General features: G+C 39.6%; 1 protein-coding gene across 2 annotated transcripts in view; it reads right to left on the bottom strand.

Annotated features, from left to right (window-relative positions):
• The window catches only part of LOC148353279 (neuropilin-2-like), a 175,978-nt gene that overhangs the window by 68,281 nt on the left and 84,160 nt on the right, over window positions 1-23,537 (bottom strand). For both annotated transcript variants that reach the window (XM_088353589.1, XM_088353590.1), the window contains exons 8-9: window positions 16,669-16,813; window positions 671-846 (exon numbers count right to left, since the gene is read on the bottom strand). In XM_088353589.1, coding sequence (XP_088209715.1) covers window positions 671-846; window positions 16,669-16,813 — 321 coding nt within the window. The remainder of the gene's footprint in view (window positions 1-670; window positions 847-16,668; window positions 16,814-23,537) is intronic.

The following is a 23,537-nucleotide window of genomic DNA, read 5'->3' as shown; positions in this document are numbered from 1 at the left end:
ATATATATATATATATATATATATATATATATATATATATATCGAGAAATATAGAGAGTGAAAAATAGAGGCATAGAGACAGAGAAAGAGAGATAGAAAGTTGTGGTTTGTGTAATTTATTTTAAAAACAATCTTTCTACCTATCTTTCTATTAATATCTTTATCTAATCTAGAGCTTGTCTATTCAAACCACTATGACACAAGAAGAACACCTGGCAAGTTTAGACATTCAATTCGGTTTTTAGTTAAAAAATACTGTTAAATTTCCCGCTTTGCTCCTGTTATGTAATATATGAATTTTGTTGGCAAAACATGGACTATTTTCTCTCGAAGGGGGTCATAAAGGTTTTTAGACGTCACAGCGGTATTTTGTATTTGGAGCGCATGTGTGGTGGAAAAGAGCAGCGACCATTTTCCTCTTTGCAGCACTATATTTAAAACTGCAGTATTTGAAATGTAGCAAAAAGTAGTGGCTTGTCGCCCAGAATTTACTGTAGTTGTTATATAAAATGTGTTACAGTTAAATCCATGCTCAGTTATCACATTGAAATGTGAAAACATGAATTATCCAACAAAAGCAGACAGAACAGGAAGCCTGGCAGGTCACCTCCTAGCTGACCAAGGTTTCTTAAATGAGCAAAAAGGGGCCATAATGAAAATGTCAAAATACCTGCAACCATTCTTCTCCAGCTATTGGCTGGGTGGGGTGAGGAAACCATCCTGAGCGACTAGCCACCAGCCTTGCTGCACCCATGGAGCCATGAATGTCCCTCATAGACGACGCTAGGATTTGGGAGTCGGCCAGCAGTCCAGACAACATGCCTTGGAGCTCTGAGCAGGGAGCATCTGAATAATGAAAGGAAATGCACAAGAATGATAAATCTAGTCATGTTAATATTTTGTATAAGTGTAAATTGGATTTAACATCAAGTTCATAAGCAAGATGATACCGTAAATATAATCCGAACGTGACTATAATTCGTTCCCAAAACATTATTAATTAAAAACATTCGGATATACATAATCGCACCTGACTATAAACTGCACGTGTCGACATTGGTACATGAGAAAGACACAGGTACACAGAACGTATTTCTAAAGTTTCAATTGAATTAAATTGTTTTTATTGTCATTGAGATCAACAATGTGAAAAAGACTCTCAGGGTAATAGGCAGAAAAAATATTTACAACGAAGTGCCCTGAGACTGGCTTAAATTATAATTATATAGTGCATTGGAACAATAATGCAATGCAAAGAAATGTAATAACAATAAGCAGAAACAAAAAAACCTAAATAAGTCACAAGGTATATATATTTTCACAAGTGCGATAACAAAAACCACAAAAAACTTTAAAATATGTCGCAAGATTTGTTTTCACAGTTTTGTGCATTTTGTTTAGGGTTGTAATGGCCCTGGAGAAGAGGCCTCAATTTCAGGGAGCTGTAGCGCCTACCAGAGAGCAACAGATTAAGGAGGTGGTGGTCAGGGTAGGAAGTGTCTTATAACGTTCAGGGCTCTGCTCGGGTATCGCAAGCCGGAAATGTCCTTTATACTGTGCATTTTAAATTATTTTATCCAACAAACAGAAACTGGAAAAATGCACTGAGACACGGCAACACAAACGAAAAAATAAATAAAAATAACACAGCACCAAACACTCATGTTGAGTAATCTTGTATTTTTATCTTTTGATAATCAAAATATTAATATGTCAACATGTATATAGTTTCTTAGATTTATAACGCTGGCAACTACAGTGCATACGGAAAGTATTCACAGCGCTTTACTTTTTCCACATTTTGTTATGTTACAGCCTCATTCCAAATTGTATTAATTTAATCTCTTATCTCAATATTCTACACATAATACTCCATTATGACAATGTGAAAAAGTTTTTTTTTTACTTTTTTTGAATTTATTAAAAATAAAAAACTAAGAAATCACATTTACATAAGTATTCACAGCCTTTGCTTAATACTTTGTTGATCCACCTTTGGCAGCAAATACAGCGTCAAGTCTTTTTGAATATGATCCCACAAGTTTAGCACACCTATCTTTAGGCAGTTTTGCCCATTCTTCTTTGCAATAAGTCTCAAGCTCAATCAGGTTGGATGGGAGACGTTTGTGCACAGCCATTTTCAGATCTCTCCAGAGATGTTCGATCAGATTCAAGTCTGGACTCTGGCTGGGCCACTCTAGGAAATTCACGGAGTGGTTCTGAAGCCAATCTTTTGAGATCTTGGCTGTGTGCTTTGGGTCGTTGTCCTGCTGAAAAATGAACCTTCGCCCCAGCCTGAGGTCAAGAGCGCTCTGGAGCAGGTTTTCATCCAGGATATCTCTATATATTGCTGCATTCACTTTTCCTTCTATCCTGACTAGTCTGCCAGTTCCTGCTGCTGAAAAACATCCCCACAGCATGATGCTGCCACCACCATGCTTCACTGTAGGGATGGTATTGGCCTGGTGATGTGCGGTGCCTGGTTTCCTCCAAACATGGCGCCTGGCATTCACACCAAAGAGTTCAATCTTTGTCTTATCAGACCAGAGAATTTTGTTTCTCATGGTCCGAGAGTCATTCAGGTGCTTTTTGGCAAATTCCAGACGGACTTCCATGTTCCTTTTACTAAGGAGTGGCTTTCGTCTGGCCACTCTACCATACAGGCCTGATTGGTGGATTGCTGCAGAGATGGTTGTCCTTCTGGAAGGCTCTCCTCTCTCCACAGAGGAACGCTGGAGCTCTGACAGAGTGACCATCGGGTTCTTGGTCACCTCCCTGACTAAGGCCCTTCTTCCCCGATCGCTCAGTTTAGAAGGCCGGCCAGCTCTAGGACGAGTCCTGGTAGTTCAAGAGATCGCAGTTCGAATCCCGGCTCCTCCGTGTTACATGTCGAAGTGTCCTTGGGTAAGACACTGAACCCCTAATACCCCCAATAAGCAGGTTAGCGCCTTATATGGCAGCACGGCCGCTATTGGGAAATATGAAGCACACTGTAAAGCGCTTTGGGAAGTCTTGACTTGAAAAGCGCTATATAAATGCAAATCATTTCATTTCATTTTCATTTAATTTCCAAATGTCTTCCATTTACGAATAATGGAGGCCACTGTGCTCATTGGGACCTTCAAAGTAGCAGAATTTTTTCTGTATCCTTCCCCAGGTTTGTGCGTCAAGACAATCCTGTCTCGCAGGTCTACAGAAAGTTCTTTTGACTTCATGCTTGGTGTTTGTGCTCTGACATGCACACTCAACTGTGGGACCTCATATAGACAGGTGTGTGCCTTTCCAAATCATGTCCAATCAACGGAATTTACTGCAGGTGGACTCCAATTAAGCTGTAAAAAGATCTCAAGGATGATCAGTGGAAAAAAGATGCACCTGAGCTTAATTTTGAGCTTCATGGCAAAGGCTGTGAATACTTATGTAAATGTGATTTCTTAGTTTTCTATTTTTAATAAATTCAAAAAAAGAAAAAAGGAAAACTTTTTTACATTGTCATAATGGAGTATTTTGTGTAGAATTTTGAGATAAGAGATTCAATTAATACAATTTGGAATGAGGCTGTAACATAACAAAATGTGGAAAAAGTGAAGCGCTGTGAATACTTTCCGGATGCACTGTATGTGGACAGCAAAGTAAGAAATTCATTGTGCAGGGAATTGTGGTTCTTTACTGTGCATATGACAATAAACACTTTGAATCTTGAAGTAACACAGCCCTATCATGCTGGTTAAACAAACACACACTGGAAAAAGTCACTGAGACGCAGCAACACAGTACCGTAACAGGGCAAAAAACGAGCAGCAACACATGTAACACAGCACTCTGCTCTTTGTGCGTTGAGCCAGCCTTTAATAATGTTCCAATTTGGGCCACCGGCTTTTTGTTACACCTGAAAGCTTTCTTTGACTCTTTACATTCATTTCTTCCCAAAGCCATTTACAGCGTTTCACCATCGATATAGCAATGAAGTTTATGTGCAGCAGCTCTCGTTTCTTTCTTTATAGGCCATTTGATTGCTTGGAAGCTGCGTCATGCTTTTTGTTTTGCATTTTCTATGATGAGGGTCATTTTATGCCAATTGTAATCATTTACAAAGTGTGTTACCGTATGAGAAACGTCTTCTTCTATTGTGTTTATTAGAGGTTGTGATTTTTTTTTGACACCATCTGTCTTACTGTTACCTTTTTCTGCTCAAGCTCCCCTGGCGGCATACATTGGCTGCATCTCTGCATAAGCCACCGGGTTGAAATTTGGTGACAATCGTTGTTACAGTAGATGCAATAGCATAATTTCTTATCTCATTCTATGGCAAACATTTTTTTCAAATTTGGAGACCGGGTGACCACCAGATTTGTCCATTTTGACTTATTTTCTAAGGCCTACAAAATATTGATTTTTTTTGTAGCTAATTAGGCATAGGGTATATGAAAAGAAAGCTTGACATTTCATCTTTAAGAAATATGCTTTTAGCTTTTATCTTTGTATATTAAACAACAGTTTAACCCTGCTAAGTTTCTTAAAAATGTAGTTCTGTATCTACATAGAAAAAAAGCACTTATCAAAAGAAAGCTTTCACCCTTGTCTTTCATTATAAAGTTTTCCATTCAAATGATAACTGTATTGATTTGGTAACCTGCATTAATTGTGAATTAATTAACCTAAAAGTATGGATGGATATAAATAAATTATCTTTAAATTTACTTAGAACCAAAGTAATATTATTTGGTAATCGCAAGGCAAATCAAGACTTAGAAGTAAAAATGGATGGTGCTGCAATAGACATTGTATCAGAAATTAAGTTTTTAGGAGTCATAATAGACAATAAATTAAGTTGGAAAACACACATCAGACACATACAAGCTAAGGTATCTAAAATCAGATCAATAATCAATAAAGCCAAATTCCTTTTAAATTATAATGCATTGTATTTATTATATTGTTCTCTAGTTCTGTCATACTTAACATATTGTGCAGAAGTCTGGGGCAATCATTACAAAAGTTCACTACAGCCCCTTTTTGTCCTTCAAAAATGTGCAATAAGAACCATACACAGGGTAGGATATCGGGATCATACTAATATTTCATTCATGCAGTCCAAGTTATTAAAATTGGATGATTTAATACAATTTTTCACTTCACAACTGTTATTTAAGGTCAACAAAAACATGGTGTCAGAAAACATCCAAAAATGATTCATTCGTAAAGAGGGAAATTATAACTTGAGGGGCTGTAGTAAATTCAAAATCCCAAATGTGAGAACAACCAGGAAAAGTATGTGTGTGTTTCTGTGTGTGGAGTCAAACTTTGGAATAATTTACAAGATGAGATCAAACAATGTCCATTCATATGTTTAATTTAATTTAAATACAAAAAAACATTACTGGCGAAATACAAGGATGAAGAAAATGGGATATGAGTGAGATATGGTTAACTTGTAGATTTTGTTGCTATTATTATATCATAACTGTTATTATAAATATTATGTTTATTTCTATTGTTGTTATTTTCATTGGTGCCGCAGTGATATTTGGTACCTAGTGGCAGACATGGGACCAAGTCACACATGTGCAAGTCTCAAGTAAGTCTCAAGTCTTCACCTTCAAGTCCCAAGTAAGTCCCAAGTATTTTTTTCTTGGGCAAGTCAAGTCACAAGTCAAGTCCCGAGTCTTAGATTGCCAAGTCCAAGTCAAGTCACAAGTCATAAAAACAGCGACTCGAGTCGACTCGAGTCCAAGTCACTAAGTCTCAAGTCCCCATGTCTGCCTAGTGGCATTATGACGTTGAGGGATGGGTATTACGAAGGTTAGTGTATAAAATATGTGATTATTGTGATTATTATAATTATTGATATCTGACCTATGTAATAAGTATATCCATGAGATTTTGTTATATTAAACACAAGAGAAGAGGATTTGTAAAATGTATTTAATAGGGAAGATAAAGGGGTAGGGAAAATAAGCATCTGTTTCTAAATACCCCTTTTCGAACATGTTATGTGAGATTATTTTGTTGTTGACTCATTGTTTTGGTCCTGTTTTTATTTTAATGTTTGAAATAACGTTTTCATTCATTCATTCCTTCAACATGTCACTAGCTTTTACTATGGTTGAGTGAACAACAGTTGAACATCGCTAAGTTTATTTAAAAATACTTATTTCCAAGCAAACTTCTGATGAAAACAATATTTGTGTGAAAGGATCCATTTCCAGCAGAACTTTTGCTTCATTTTTTTTTTTTTGCATTTGTGATGCCTCCAAAATTTAAACCATGCTTTACATAACCACAACGGCACTTTGCTTGCAAAATGACACATTATTGGAAGAACACTAAACTGGTGCATGAACTATGCATGACCAATGCATGAACTTTGCATCTAACTTTCGGGTGACTTGATCACATGATTTTGGTCACCATGACAATCGTGTTTCCTCGGGCAACTGCTTTCCTGCTTTCCTTTTCCGACCAGACGATGACATTGGGACTTTGTCATCTATTTTTGAAAGGAATACGCTCTGTTGTAAAGTTAACTGCCCCTCAGTGTTTGTCCATGTTTCACAACTCTCACAACTCTGCTTCGCTATGCCTACTTGCCAAATGGGGCCACATACAGACTCTAATTCGACAGATACAGGAAGCAACACTAGAGAGTTGGGCTTCCTTGATGTGTGGTAACGATCTGATTAAAGACGATCCTGTCATCCAAGGGTAACCTATCAAAATGAAATCAGCCTTACCAATGAGCAGCACCAAACGCTTTGTAATAGTTTTTAAAAACAAAATAAGAAAAAAGTATTTTTATGTTTTGGCACTCAGGGACAATGCTTCTGAAATCGTATGTGTGCATTATAGCATTTAATTGATATAGTAATATTTACCCACTTTTAAACGTGTCTAATTGGCTTTGTCCTATAATAATTAGTGACAAAATGATCTGGATGCTGATTGCAACCGCAACCCATGAAGTTTTGGAACGGATCCAGCGCCGCTAAGCCTGCTCAAGGCTAGGAGGTATCGATGGAACTGACAGATGGGTGTGGGCTTGATCTCTGAGGCAGAATTCTTGTGTGTGCTTTTTTTTCTTTTGAGACTAATGTTCTACTTTGCAGCTCCTCTGAACGTCTTTCCATCAAACCACCGGAGCATTTTGCCTTCATGCTGCTACAAAGTCGATGCAAAACTTCTTCTTGGGGAATTGAGTCCCGAATGGAAGAACAGAACAAAAGTGTGGAGCTATCAAAGCAAAGAGCTTCATTAGACTGACAAATGCGTTTGGGACAAACAAGAATCTGAACCCTGCATTCGTGAATAATAACAAAATGGAGGGGATGCCAGAAGAAATTAATTTTATTTTAAATGAAAGCTGTAATAAAACGCTAACTTAAATTGAGGGAAAACGCCAAAAGGTCATACGAATTTCAAGGCGACCAAACGTGAAAAGAAAATTAAGATCTAAAAGAAGGACTGGAGAGAAGAAATGGGCAGGAAGGGGAGAAAGCAAGAGGGAAGATATTGACAGTGAAGGGTGACGATGATTGATGGTGACATTCTCTGAATCTAGGTGGAGATGAATGTTTAATGCTGTGATGTTTGCAAGCGCCCCTCACTGCAGTAAATAATGAATCAACAATAAACAACAACAGCTTCCGACACAGCGGATAAGCTCCCTCTATAGGCTAATCAAAAATGGAGAAAAATGAAATTACCATGATGTTCTTTTTTACCTTTTTCCTTCATTACAGATTGATTTGTTTGAGCAGCTGCCTAAACCTAATAAGAATGTTATCTCTGGAGTTGAAACAAATAAAATAATAATGTTTTTTAACGCCAAATCCTGAGACTTTCATCTTCTCGATGGTAAGTATTTGCCCATTTCATTGTGCTTAATTGGGGGTTGGCACCAAGCGGCTATATATAAAGTATGCGTTGCCTTCTCTATAAGGCTTATTTGAAGCTTTTAATTTTTTTTGCGGCTCCAAACTTATATTTTTCTTTTTTGGTTCAATATGGCTCATTTAACATTTCTGATTGCCAACCAACTATTGCCAAAAATGATTAACTTTTTGTTTTGCTTTTGCTTTTTAAAAATGTTAATGTTTTCCACAATTTCGACTAAAGCATTGGCTGATTATTCCAACACATAGATAGTAGTGTGTTGTTAGGTTTGAATTAACCAATTCCTCCTAAAATTCGATGATTCAAATTCATCATTCAAAGAGCATGATATTTCCAGATATTTTAGTTGGCCTTTGTGGGGTTCCCAAGAAAAACAAATATTAAAAGGTAAATTTTACAACAATTACCACAGTGTACTGGATTTATGTCCACAATATGTTTTGGAGTTTAGGTCAAAAAGTTGTATATTTTGTAACTTCATACAGTATGTCTCAAAAGTGAGTACACCTCAAAAATTTCATCAAAATCCTTAATTGAACAATATTGAAGGAAAGATCGCTTTGACACAATGAAAGGCAGTCTGTGTAAAGCTTATATAGCATTGTAAATGTATTTTTCCCCGAAAAAAGCTTAAAATATGGCCATTAGTAGCTAAAGCGCTGACAACAAAAGTGAGTACACCGTTAAGTAAAAGTTCCTGGAGTTCAATATTTGGTAAGGCCAATATGATTTTACAGAATCACTTGAATCCTTCTGGCTATGGATTTCACCAGACCCCCACAAATTGCCACTGGAATGCTTTTCCACTCCTTCATGACAACACAACTGAGCTGGGTGATATTCAAGATCTTGTCCTTCTCCACCTTCAGCCTGAGGATGCCTAAAATATGTTCTATTGGCTTTAGATCTGGAGACCTGCTTGTACAGTCCACCCCCTTTACCCTTCGCTCCTTCAGAATAGCCTTGGTCATCTAAGAAGTGCATTTGGGGTCATTGTCAAGATGAACCAGTTTCTGAAGGGAGGGTATCATTCTCTGCTCCAGTATTTAACATAACATACTTGAATTTGTGTTTCCCTTAAAAAAATGCAACTCCACAATTCGAGTTGCACTTATGCAGCCCCAAACCATGGCTTTTGTTACATACTGTATATGCCGCGAAAAGGATAAGCTTTCAAAAAAATGTAAGTTCTATTTTGAGTTCATGCAAGGCGATGTTAATTGTTGCATGATGGTGTTAACTCCTATCCGACTAGTTTGAACACATTTACATCCACAAAAAGAAAACCCGGGGTTCGTGCAGGTGCTCGCATTTTAATGTTTTGCTTTAAAAGATTGAAAAGTGCTTGAATTTTGGGTTGAAGTTTTTTTAAATGCATGACATTGTTGCGATGTTTCTCAATGAGTCTGCTAAAAAAATAACCAAACACTGCATAACACCGATTTAGAAATACCGATTTTGGCTAACCTGCATTGGCTCCCAGTTAGCCAAAGATGTGACTTCAAGGTTCTCTTAGTATTGTACAAAATCATACATGGACTTGCTCCCTCTTATCTTTCAGATCTGATCTGCCACTATGTCCCGGTCCGAAGCCTACGATCTGAGAGTGCTGGTCTTCTGATGATCCCGAGAGCAAAGAAGTCTTCTGCTGGTTCGAGAGCGTTCTCCATCCGGGCACCGGTGCTGTGGAATGCTCTTCCCCCTGAGATCCGATCTGCAACCTCAGTGGAAATGTTTAAATCTAAACTTAAAACTCACTTCTACTCCATTGCATACGAATAACCTACTCCTCTTGTCGGTTGAAAATAGTCTGTGTAATATAGTGTAACAATCTGTGAAGCCCTTTGAGACTCTTCGTGATTTAGGGCTATACAAATAAAAATGACTTGACTTGACTTGACTTGCTTTCTGGTGGCTCTGCTATTGCATTTCTTCTTTCGTCGTGATTAACGCCAGCTGGCGTTAGTTTGTCCTATGAAGCGTCATTGCCCCATACGGGTTGTGCTCAAGAGGACAGGTGTATGCTATACCTAAACAGGGCACTATGAAATGTGTATTAGTGCAAAGATTAGTATAAGATTAGTGCAAAAAAATAAGATGGCATTTCCCAGTGATAAATTGTAATGGGAAGACGTTTCTTCAACTGAAAATTTAATCCATTAATTCTTACCCGACACCTGTATGGGAGAGATCTGCCTCAAAAACCAATACATTCACAATTTACTTTATTTTAAAAACCATGTCTTGATAAATGCTCACGCAAGATTATAAATTGCATATGTAAATCATGGATACAATGTATTTGTGGCTCTACAAAATACCGGAATTTGTCATTTAATGGTACTGAAGAAGTTGTAAAAAATAGCTTTGAAAGTCCTTAAAAAGTGTTTATATTTGGAGCGTGCAATTGTGCTTACAAATTATATCACTTTTCAAATGTGACTTTCCTTCATTTTATTGCACGCACTACTGATATCCAGCCCCATGCAGTCATATGCACACAAAGGTTTTTCGAAAAACGTGCACGTGAAAACCCAATGTCAGCAAGCAGAATGATAAGGACGCTATAAACAAATGACTGATAGATGCTGCAGGGCCGACATAAAATGAGATTAAAGACAGAGTGGGTGGGGGTAATGTGGGGAGTGGAATGAACACTTGGATGAGGCTGTAACGGGCCAAGATTTAAGAGCAGTGATGTGGCGAGAAAATGAGAGAGGGCAAAGGAAAAATATGAGCACGGGAGCAGGCGCTCAGAGTGGAGGCGATAGATAGGACGGGCGAAGGGGAAGAAGGGGGAGAAAAAGAGAGCACTGAGCAGCGCCATGGAGACGGGATGGGTGGAAAGCGAGAAAAAGGAGAGCGAGAGACATAAAAGTGTGATTTAAGTTAATGGCGTGTCACTTTCTGACTGCTTTATGTGCGGCTTTATAGGCCTGCATAGGGCATTATCGCATCCCCACGGGCACCGTGATAGGCCGACTGCGTGTTTGTCAATATGTCTGCTACCGGGGAAAGAAACAAAAGATACCGCCTTGCTGCTTGCTGGTGACTTTGGCGTTTTCCTGTGCTCATTAAAACGACATGGTTGCAAAAGCTACCCGCCCTGTCGGCCTATAAATGATTTTGCTTAGCAGCTTTTGCATAAAAATGATTTATTTAGACACTGGATGGACTGGAGATAATTCAACACCCCAGACTTCCAGCGCCATGGGCGGGGCAAGACGTGCTAGAATCATTAATCTCTGGACACCGTCTCACTTGTTGCAATGTGAGAAAATACAAGAACATAAAACGTTGCCTATTTTATCATTCGGTCATTGCTTTACCAAGACATGCTCATTTAAATTTAGCCGATAATCCTTCAGAATATTGCATTGGGTAGCTAGCTGGTCCACACGGACTAGCCTTGGGACAAGATCAGAACACCCCCGACTGCAACCATCCGAGCCGTCTCGAGAGCAGGCACTCGCAGTGTGAATTGTGTCCGCGTTAGTCACGGGTAGGATAAGTGTTAATGTCGTGCCATGATTCGTTCTATTTTTATATGTATTCTAGCAGAATGTTCCAGTTTGTGATACGACTATATACTCGTTATTGCGCGCTTCAGTTATCACTTTCACTGCCTCCCAGGTTTTGAATTGAAATTAATTGTCTTTATTGCCATTGATATCAATGTATCGTGTCTTGAGTTCTGCGGTAGACAGCACATATCAAATGCTATCACTGGGGCGGATTGGAGAGGGCTTCGCGTTTTGGGTAGGCTAGACTGTGTGCGCAGCTGTCATGGGCTGGTGAACGCTGTCAGTTAAACAGCGGGGCTGATGTACAAGTCAATATGGCCACCAAAACAAATTGTGAGGCACGGTGGCAGCTAGCTTGTTACATTGAAAGTAAAATAATCAATCAAATCTCTGAGGAAAGTCAGAAGAGCGCAATAGACAAAGTGCCCAACAGCGCATGCTCTGTGGATTGCTATCTGGTCTGGGAAAGGACTGAGGCGGCGATGGCAGAAAAATCAGTAGCGGTACTGCAGGTCTGGCTTACTGCTACGGCTATGTAACGAGCCCCCACTGCCTGGCCTGAATCTCACCAACGCAAAACTCATTACCTATAAAACGGATGATCTGGAGCTTCAACTCGTGGGAAAGTGCTACATTCGGGACGGGTATATAAGAAAAAAAATCACGGGTAACTGGGTCAATTTAAAGATACCTGATGTTATCATAAAGTTAGCCTGTATTGCTTTCTTACACTAAAAGGAGAATTTCGTAAACGGCATTGGTTGTCGGGCCACTCTGGAAAGCTTCCAAGTCAAGACAAGTCACATTTATTTATATAGCCCTTAATCACAAAAAATGTCTCAAAGGACTGCACTGTTGATGGTTCTGGGCCTGTTCTTGGTTCGTGGCAAAGTTGGCACAACTCCATTTTCATTATACTTTTGTAAACTGACAATAAAGACCATTCATTCAACTGCAAATCGGTATTCTGTGTTTTATTTGTAGAACTACTGGTGTTTTTTTTGTTACAGTTGTATACTCTCGGTTGATAAGGACATTATCTCAAGGTAAGTTTAAACTTTGGGGGCTTTGTGAATGTGTGTCGCTACGTTTTTCTAAGGGTTCTGGTCCCTATTAACTGTGATAATCGATGCATTACTGTAAATTGAATCCGCAACGAATAAACAACAAAGTAACCAGGACCACCGAATGTGTTCTTAACTGTTTTCCAAGCTAAACTTTTGTTAATTTGGAAGAGACTAAAACCTTAGCATCTCCCTTACAACCTTGATGACCAACCTGGGCGCTGGGATCATATCACGACTTCAGGTACTAAAACAGAGTAACACTTCCCACACATACGCACACAGGCAGCATTATATTGTTAGGGTGTGATTGCAGCTTGTGTGGGTGCCGAAATAGCCACCACGAGATAAGAGCTTATCTGCAGCTCTAGATGGCCACTACAATGGCATCAGCGAGAAGACCTAACCTAATAATGATACCGTGAACACACACGTACACACACTGATTGAAACCTGTCCCTTTACCATTTGTACAACACACAATCACACGCTCTCTAATTAAGTTTTATCTATTTATAGTATTGAGCTGATTATACTAGTTGAAATCCCGTTTGTTTGCCAGGGCTGCAGATGAAAGCTGAGAGCCCGTTTCTCTCTGATGTAATCACCCACACATCACACTCTAGTATTATTCTATTAGGACCAACTGGGTTTTGCGTGTGTGCATGCATGTGTGTGTATGTGACACTAAGAAGACATACGAGTATATAAGAAAAAGGGAGGGCAAAGAGTTTAAACGCACGTGAGAGTGGGTGTTTTGCACGTGAAAAGGAAAGAATAACCCTAAATTCCGGACTACAGGGCGCACCTGATTAACTTACTGTGTGCCAGCCACTTTCCACAAAAAAGATCTATCAGTGCATTTTGACTGACTTTACCGGCCTATAAATAAAATTGTGTAAGGGTTATATGAACACAGAGATTACCAACTCAAAGACAAGACCCTACCATTGAATTATAGGTTCATAGCCCTTTTTTATGGCCAAATATCAAATCCATTTTAGCACTTTCAAAACCCATTTTCCAATTCCTCCGACATATTGGTCTTTTCACGTGTTCTTTTGGAGGCGATGACAACACTTTACAAACTAATGCCAGTTACCGTTAGTCACGAGGGAAGAAAAAAGCAACGGCAAAGCGAAGCCACCAGAGCAGGTGTGTTGCCAAGTCAAGTCACATTTATTTATATAGCCCTTAATCACAAAAATGTCTCAAAGGACTGCACAGGGTTACAATGACACAATTACCTGATCTTAAACCAGCATGCGGGCACGGAACAACTCAAAAACCTCAGTATGAGGAGAAAAGACAACCCTTGAGAAAGGACCTCATATATGGTAATCCCCCTTACAGGATTGACCAGGGTGAATCACAATTAGCATTACTGTTGCCGTCATTTTTAAGCATTTATTTTTCTTCATTTTATGCGTGGTCTTTCGAGCAACAAATTTAGGCTTCACAAGTACTTCACCAAAATGTAAGCACTTTTCAAACCTTGAATACAACAATTTCAAGGATCAAGCATTGTCAAGGATTTCAAGCAACAGTACAAACCCTGTAGGTTAGTTTCAGTTAAATTACACGGTTCTTAGTGGAGTTCAGAGAGACCAAACTTTTTGTGAAAATATATATTCCTTTCAATTTAGCGCTTACCTTCACTTACATCTGGGCCTGGTGATTTTCGGATAGTTTCAACACAATTTGGAATACTCCATTGGCGCATAGCCTTATGGACTTGATTTGCATCAGAAAAAATTTAAATATCGTGAGTACGAAGTAAATGTAGAATAATACTGTCATACATTTATTTATTACTCAGAAGAGAACCTAATTTGCAGGCTCAAATATTTGTTTAACAAATAAAAGTACTGTAATTTATGAAGATTTCTTTTTTACAAATGACTTCTGTACTGGGGCAGCACGGCGGAGCAGTGGTTAGCGCATGTGCGGCACAGTTCATGTCTTGGGAACCTCCTGCGTGGGTTTAAATCCAGCTCCAGACTTCCTGTGCGGAGTTTGTATGTTCTCCCCGTGCTTGCGTGGGTTTCCTCCGGGCACTCCGGTTTCCTCCCACATTCCAAAAACATGCATTTCAGGTGAATTGGCCGGTCCAAATTGTCCCTAGGTGTGAATGAGCGAGTGAGTTGTCTGTCCCCGTGTGCCCTGCGATCGGCTGGCAACCAGTTCAGGGTGTCCCATGCCCACTGCCCGATGATTGCTGGGATGGGCTCCAGCAACCCCGCGACCCTACTGAGGATAAGCGGTGTAGCTAATGAGATGAGATGAGATGAGACTTCTGTACTGTCGGATTATAATTTTAAAAATAATTTGATGTGTTTTTTTTTGCAAAACTTTATGAATTAAAGACCCGATGCACTTCACTTCACATTATACTTTGCCACCCTCATGTGGCTGTTTTGGAAAAATGCATTTACCTTCCGTTTTTTTCCTGGACAAATTAGCCATTTCTCAAAAGGCGCCAGGGAGCCCCTAGGGGGTGACAAAGACTCCCATGTGGCTCCTGGGCAGGTTTAACAGGTGGAGAGGTCCAACTTGATTGGAAAAGGAAAGCATCTTCCTTTGTTTAGTGAATCTGAATGCAAGAACAATGCCTGATGTAAATCTGCGAATTAGCGAACCAGCGGTAACTGAAGAGCAAAGTAGCGAGGTGTATCTGCAATTTTCCCTCTAGAAGGGCATCATAAATGTTTTCAGATGTCACCTGCTGTAATTTGTGTTAAAGTGCATGCATTGTGCAAAAGAGTAGCTAGCCGTTTTCCTCTGTCCCTCGCACACTTGAGGAATTTGGTGACCGAGTGTCAAAATACTCAAACATTTTTGATACTTGGCACTATTGGTGCCACACCGTTTTCCTCCAAAAAGTGGCCCTCCATACATGAGTGATTTACAATTTCGGACTATGTGATTAACTGAGGGTAAATTACATTCCTTGACAGTAAATGGCGGTAATGCAAATGTGAGTTGACACCTGCCGTTTTTTACAATTGAAAAAGAATACTAAAGTTTACACATGTTGAGCATGGCTAAACTTGGATACAGTAAAAAAAATATGTTTCTAAACTAACTTACCATTTCATTTACTATGTTGTTACTATGTTATTATTACGAGGTTAATTATTGGAAGTAGTGTTAAATAAACTCCACTAAATAAAACATTTTACTAAAAATTTACAATGACACAGCTATTTCAAAACAAGTTCACTGGCCCCTCAGCTGTCCTTGAGGGGCATCCCGTTGGGGACCCCTGGTGTAATGCAACCGAAAACAAGTGCTTGGACAACGAAAAATACAAACCATGAAGAATCAAAGTGACCAAATAGCAACAATTTTCGTTACATTTTTTTGCCAAGCCTTTTGGGGAGAGATTTAAAAAAAAGAAAAACTGGAGAAAAAAAAGACAAAAGGAAAAGGAAAACAGAATAAAATAAAAGGTAAAGAAATAAGAAAAATAAAAAAAGAGGTAAAGTAAAATAGGAAAAGCTGTATCAACAAGATGGCTGACAATGATGCTGAAGCTCATGTTATGTCAAATAAATGGTAAATTCTTGTCCAAAGAGTTTTTTTGTTTTTGTGTTTTAAAATGTATGTTTATATATAGTACATGTATTTTGCATTTTTTTTACCACGGGGATTTGCAATAAATACCTTCCTTAAAGTTAGTTTACATTTCCTGGTAATTTATTTTTCTTTAAACCTGACAAATTCTGTTATCTCTCGTTTGAACTACACAATTCTTTTTTTTTCATTAAATTTGAGATTGTATTTATTGTTTGAGTCCCAGCTTGTAATTAGGGTGAAATGTCCTCTATTCAGACCAATTAAAAAACACTGGTATGAAATGTAGCAAGAAAAAAGTAGTCAGGAATTTGCGGTAATGATGGAAGGCAAGAAAAGTATGAAAACAAACTTTGGGTGGATCTACGAACAGGCTAATTGATGATGTGAAAGTAGAGGAATGGGAAAGATGAATGTTGGTCTTTCTGGCAGGAAATGTTTTCTGAGGGAGTTGTTCTTGCACCGACCCACCTCGTGACCCGGTGTTAACGCCAGTATATCACCCCTATAAAACTCCTGGCATGTTTTTACAGTAGCCCTTCGAGGAGATTGGACGGAAAGCCTGAGTTGAGCGCTCCCAGGATAGAAAAACGACAATCCGCCTTTCTTACCCGTGATCTGACAGCCGTAAAGCTCGAAACGCAGCGCGATGCCGTTCTTCCATGTCTGGGGCCGGATTCGCACGAAGCGGGCCAGGACCGGCTGCGGGATACGATTGAGAACCACCTCTGTGGCGTCGGTATTTGCATGGAAAACCTGCAAAATAAATCAGATCACAAATTTGAAATGCATTCAAAAAGAATATTAACAGTTTCATGCTAAAGTATTGCCATATTTCAGGTTTCAAACTTAAGATAAAAAAAAACTAACTTGTTTTCTAAGAGTGATTAACATGAGAGACACATTAGTGAAAAGAAAACACATTCATAAAAATTTTAAAAATTAAAAAATAAAAAGTATGTGTTGCGAAAATATTGGGCCCATGTAAGCCAATACTTAGTACAACCTCATTTTGCTGCAATCACAGCCTTAAGTCTTTTGGGGGAATGTCCTTACACGATTTGCAAACCACAACTCCTTAACGTTTGACAGTGATCGTTTTTACACAGCATTTTTCAGAGCTTTCTACAAATTCTCTATAGCAAGGGGTGTCCAAACCTTTTTGAAAGCGGGTTGGATTTGGTAAACTCAAAATGTGTGAGGGCCTACTATTCAACCTAGCATCCTTTCAACAGTCTTTAATAATTTGACCCTCCGTGAATGGTTTGACGTGCTTAGCCATCAGCGTCGCAACCTCGTAGCTCGCATTTGTAGCATTTTCATTTGACTTGCAGGGTCTCGTGAAAGAGCGCAGCTTTGCCGTTAAAATATCTTCCATTTGCTTCAGCTTTCGTTTACTGTTAGCTTGTCTTAGTCAGCATGTTTGGTCTTGCAGTGCCTCTTAATATTGCATTTCTTGAAAACAGCTACAGTCTCTTGGCAAATTAGGCGGACAACGTTGTTTCTGATTTTGATAAAGAAATACTGCGATTTCCACTTGTCCTGGAAGAGGCAGCCCTCACAGTCAACTTTTCTTTTTCTCTTCACAGTCACCATGGCGGAGATGGGATGGGGCCGGATTCTCACAGAGAGTCAAGGGCAAGGTGGCCAACAGGCTCCTGCCATTATCTGGCGAAATTATTTTTTGTACAAATGTATTTTATCCTGGAGTCAACATTACTGGTGGGCCACATATTATTGTTTTTATGACAGAGGTCGCGGAAAAGTAAAAAAGTGATCACAGGCCGTAACTGGCCCCCAGCCCGGACTTTGAACATGCCTGCTCTATAGGATTGATGTCTGGACTTTGGCTTTGCTATTCTATCACATTTGTATTGTAGATTTTGTTTAGGGTCGTTGTCCTGTTGAAAGGTGAACCTGCGCCCCATTCTCAGGTCCCTTGCAGTTGTCTTATGCACGGATTGTCCCAACTCAGCTGTGTATGCTTGCATATTATCCAATTTGATCACAATTCCTTTTGGTTAATTCTATGATTAGTTTTTTCCTTGTTTAGGCCTGAAGTGTAGAGGGACTGCCAGGTCTTGGTAGGTTTGCAGTGGTTTTATGCTCCCTCCATTCTGATATTATTTTTTTCCACAGTGCTCCAGGAGATGTGTAAATGTTGTGAAATGTTTGCTCATATTTATCTTGGACCTCCATTGTGTGTTCTTTTGGATTTATAATGCTCTCTCTTCTACCGTGACTCCTTTCGTACACCTCTGAGCCCATCACAGAGAACATGCATTTAAACTGGGACTTAGTGACTCACAGGTACACTCTGTTTGTCTATGTTATAAATTTAGGTCAATATTGGATCATTCAGAAGTTATCAGGGAACTTCTGGAGTGAGTTAGATGAGCTTTTCAGTTTTTTCGTAGTAAATATAAAATAAAATAGTGAAATAATTTGGTTCCACTTTACGAATGTGTCTGACATGTTGTTGATTCTTACAATATATTCTTAGTTTTTTCACTTCAAGTTTGAAGCCTAAAATGTGGCAAAATGACCAAGGATTATGGGGGAGAGGCAATACTTTCGATAGACACTGAATGTAAATTGGTGAGTGAGTTTAAACTTATTGGAAGAAGCACAGCTAAGAAATCATCACCTTGCATGACGCACTTCTTGGGAATGAGCTCCTATTTTCATCCAATTACACAAATGTCAAACTTTGTGACTCCGGTGTTGCCTGAGAGTCCTTGACCAAACATATACAGTGTTCAAAAAAAGAACTGAATGCACCTCTGTGGCGCTTCAGTCACTAAATCATGAGCAATTCTCACACTCAGTTTCGAATCAGACATGTAATCAATCCATTTTATTTGAAAAAGTAAAGACAGGGGATATTTTGGCGTACGACTTTGGCAGGACGAGTTAGTCATGTGGGAAAGTTAAAAACCATTCTCATGGGTGCATGATTGCATCCCGTTTTCCTATTATGCATGATTTGAACCCACACAGGAGGTTCCCAAGATCTTAGAACTGTGGCGCACACGCGCTAACCACTGCGCCGCCGTGCTGCCCTTGTTGTTTTCTATATCACATAATTTATTTCAGGTTTAAAACAATCCAAAAATTCCCAACACCTGTATAAACACCGGTTAAAGCGGGTTTAAAGCTTTAATTAATCGTTTATCAGAATTCATAATTGAATTTTTGACAGATAGTTTTGTACTAAGCATTTAATGTGCTTTCCTAAAAAGGGAGTCATGGAGGTGGGCCTAACATTGACAGACCCAGGAAATGGAGGGTTCTAAAGACAGTTAATGGCTGTTCTTTAGCGAACCATAGTCTGAATTAATTAAAATGCATCCCGCCAGTGATTTGTGTTCATTGTATTTTAATTTTTTTTGTAATGCAAAGCACACATGCATTCCAAACAAAACTCACTGGATGCTCTTGTTTGTTGAACTCATACGTATACAAAGTCGTGCCACCGCCGTGTTTTATTAGCGGGAGTAAAAATAAAAGCTACAGTTAATCACAGCGGCACATATTTATAGTTCATGGTGGTCTTGTTCGCCATGACACGATTTATAAATAAATCCTCTCTCTCGTTAGCACAGGCACAAACATAAACGCTCACTGTACGTGACGGCCCTGCTCACAAAGAGCAGCTTGAGTGCAAAGGTTAACGCGGAGAATCACACGGTCTGAAGGCACTTTGTGTGTCATAAATTAGGTTTGCGAGCTTCTTGCGTCCTTTTGGTTAAACAAAACATGAAAGAAAACACAATCTATATTTCTTCACAAAAAGTGAGGGAGAGGTAATGAAAACAAACTCTGTCTTTCAATTACAACTGTAACACACTCTGCAGAATGCATGCTGTCGGTGTCAGTTCCGAAACTGTGGTGGTTTTCAATTTTGCTCAGAATCTGCAATTTTTGCTAACGTAAGGCAACGGAAACCTAATTGAACCGAAACAATTTTGCTTTGCACTTCTCTTAGATGTAAATGGTCCTTGTGTATTCCGTTTTTTTCTCCAAGGCCATCACCACACTGAACAAGTAAAGTTTTTCGGATTATTTATGGATCAATATTAAATTCGCAAAGTCTTGCAACTAACTTGCAGCCGCCGACTAGATTTTCCCCCGAACGCCAAGTAGTCCGCGGTGTATGCTGGGATTTATTTACCGGCGTTTCATTGGCTAACCAATGTGTCAATCATCATTTGAATGGATCACTATTGGCTAAAGTTATTCGGAGGTCAAGGGGAGGATCCTTTTTATCATTTACAGGCTGTCATTGGCTTAAACGGCAAAACAAAGCCTGCAATTGGCCGAAAAAGATGAATGCGTATAGCACGTGGCTGACGGCATACAGAAAGCATTTTTTTACTATTTTGTATTTGTAAATATTTTATTCTCCTGGATTTACTAAACTCACGGATATAAGAGGACCACAGCTGCACATTATTATGAACACAACGACTTTGGTGAGCTACTCTGGCTATATATATTATCCCTGTATCTTGTTTCAGACTGAACTCGATGTTTCTGTGATAAGCGGTGCAGATAATGGATGGAATGGAGTGTCTATTTTTAAATTAAACTCAATTCCAAGTGTTTATTGTCATATAAACAGTAAAGTTGCGAGCGAAGAAGAAAATAGAAACTAAGGAATGGTTGGCATTCCTTGAATCCCAAGACTTTAACCTTCCGAATGATGGAACGATGCATTTGAGTGACATCGTACGGACACCGCATCCGCACGTGTTCTCGACACGTCTTTGCGTCTTTGCAAGCTTTCGGAATGTTAAGGGGGTAATAAGTTTGACTGAACTATCTGACTGTTTTGTCGACGTTCCCATTGTAGCGCCTTATAATCCGGTGCGTCTTATGCATGTCAAAAATAGGACCAAAAACTATTTTTTGGGGGTGCGCCCTATAACCCGGTGCGCCTTATAGTGCGGAAAATACGGTATTTATTTTTTTAGCCAAACATACATTTTTTAATAAATTTGGTTTCTTGTCATGATTTTGTCTCACATGTTGTTGATTCTTAGAACATATTTTGAGTTTTTTATCTGTAAGTTTTTAGGGGGAGCTACACATTAAAGGCACTGTAGTAATTTGTATTAAATGTATTTATGACTCATGTACTTTTGATTATCAAGACAGTAGTAAGTCTGAAAAGCAATTAAGGAATTTAATAACAGTCAAGTCATGTTTATTTGTGACAAAGGGCTGCTCAGACCACAGACTATTATCACACCATCCCCTGATCGATTTACAATATTCGCTACTAATATTAACCATGTCCGTAATAAAAGGGCTAATCCCAATCTTGGTAGTCACCGGAAATCATAAAATCTAAAGCCAATTTTTTCACTGGGTTGTCTACATTAGTCAGCCACTGAATGAACTCGAGCAGAAATGGCAGCCTGATCAGTTTTGGTGCTGTTACCGGTACTCTTGGACTTGATCCTCCTCGACAAAGTTCACTCACACTCACAAAAATCTTTTTCCTTTACAAAGGGCATACAAGCACAAACAGACAAAGGACGCAGTGGATGTGAGCGCTCATTGCCAGAAGTGTTCCTCTCATCATCTGACACCATGAATTTGTATCCCATCAAGTGCATTTACAGCTCAGTTGAGCCAAAACCATCTGGGATCCTCATTTTGTCGTCCGTGCCTATTTTCTGGCATTGAATTTGACGTCTTCACTGTGTCTCGTCACGATAACACGTTCATCTCGACATAAAATACCTCCTGCTGTTTCACGACAGCTGCATCTCCTCCATGCTTCGCTCTTCCGTCACGTCGGAAAATCGACGCGGCGAGGGCGCAGTAAAGTTCGCTTGCCGGAGCCAAAGGCCTTGTAATTACTTGCATGGGTACTCGTTTATAGGCATTTGCCTTGTTTTGTTTTGAGCGTTTCGTGTGTACAGATTCATCATTATTTCCTGGTCCCAAACCATTAAACAACAGAGGCCTTCAGGGCTGGAAGAGTGTGAATAAAAGAAGTCTCAGAATTACAAAAAAGCGAGTAAGGCACTCAGCCAACTGGGGATTGAACCAGCGACCAAAGGGGGGGGGGGGGGGGGGACGCCATGAAGGCAGGCTCGATGAACCGATGGCCTTTCTAATGGCTTCAATCCCGGTTAAATGAGGAAAAAATGCCAAGAGGCCCCAAAAGACGTAATGGGATCGTAATTACAAGCGTGTGTGTGTGTCACTGTGCAAAAAGTATAATTATAAAGTCGGACTCTGAGGATTTTGGGTTGGTGGTGGATTTCTGATTTCCCTCGGTGACCAGTGAAACATTTCCCGGGTACGCTTATGTACACAAATACACACCAAGCTTTGTTTGGGGTCACCAAACACAGCCGCAGATGCAGAGCGGCTTCCACTGTGACAAATGTTGTTTTACAAGCCCCATGTAAACGCAAATCCCTTTAGCGGATGGCTACTGTGCATATTTAACTCTGTGACCTTATGTGGAGCTGTTCATTTTTTTCCTTTCTTTGCTTTATAAGTATGTGACAACTTATTTAAGACTTAATACGGAGATGACACTCTGACCTCTATTCAACCCAAACCAAATTGAACACTTTGATGGATATTAACCTTGTGAGATTGGGCCTTTTTTTTGGCAGTAAAAATGAAGGAAACTATTGGGAATAAGCTTTTGCTTCTCTCAGATTCATAAGGTTTCTGAGCCTGTATGTGAAGTTATGAAAGAGAGATAAGATAAAAACAACAGCTTTTCTTTCTGGTTTTGAAAATTTACAAGACAGGCTCCTCGTTGATTCATGCTTCGGGTATTGCTTCGCAGATTTTAAATTGAATTGTATTTAGTGTCATTGATATCAACATATCCTTTGTATTGAGCGGAAATCAGACAGCAAATGCTATCGCGCTAGCATGTTAGGCAGGGCTTTGGTTGATGGGTGGGCGTGACTGTCCGTGTGGGCGACCGTGATAGGCTGGTGTATGCTGACTAGACTTGAGCCAGGCTGCAGGTCCAACCTACTGCTATGGCAAGGCTAACAACCCTCACCCTTATCCCTGCCGAGCCCTTATCTCACCAACGCCAGATCTATTAACCATGAAACAGATGATCTTGAGCTACAACCCGTGAGAAACCGAGAATGCAGCCAGCCATTTTTTAAGTTGCTTTCTTACACTGAAAGGAGAATCCCTCTATTTTTTTAACTTTTGTATCATGGTATGAAATGAAATGATCTACATTTATATAGCGCTTTTCAAGTCAATGACTTCCCAACGCGCTTTACAATGTGCTCCACATTTCCCAATAGCGGCCTTGCAGCCATGTAAGGCGCTAACCTGCTTATTGGGGGTATTAGGGGTTCAGTTTCTTACCCAAGGACACTTCGACATGTAACACGGACGAGCCGGGATTCAAACTGGGATCCCTTGATCCCTAGACGAGCGCTCTACCTCCTGAGCTACTGCCGCCCCAGATAATGACAAT

This window comes from Urocampus carinirostris, chromosome 14 (assembly GCF_059441175.1).
Source record: "Urocampus carinirostris isolate Australia breed hairy pipefish chromosome 14, RoL_Ucar_1.0, whole genome shotgun sequence".
NCBI classification, from domain to species: Eukaryota; Metazoa; Chordata; class Actinopteri; order Syngnathiformes; family Syngnathidae; genus Urocampus; species Urocampus carinirostris.
The sequence above is the reverse complement of the archived record's forward strand: the minus strand, read 5'-3'. Positions and strand labels throughout refer to the sequence as shown.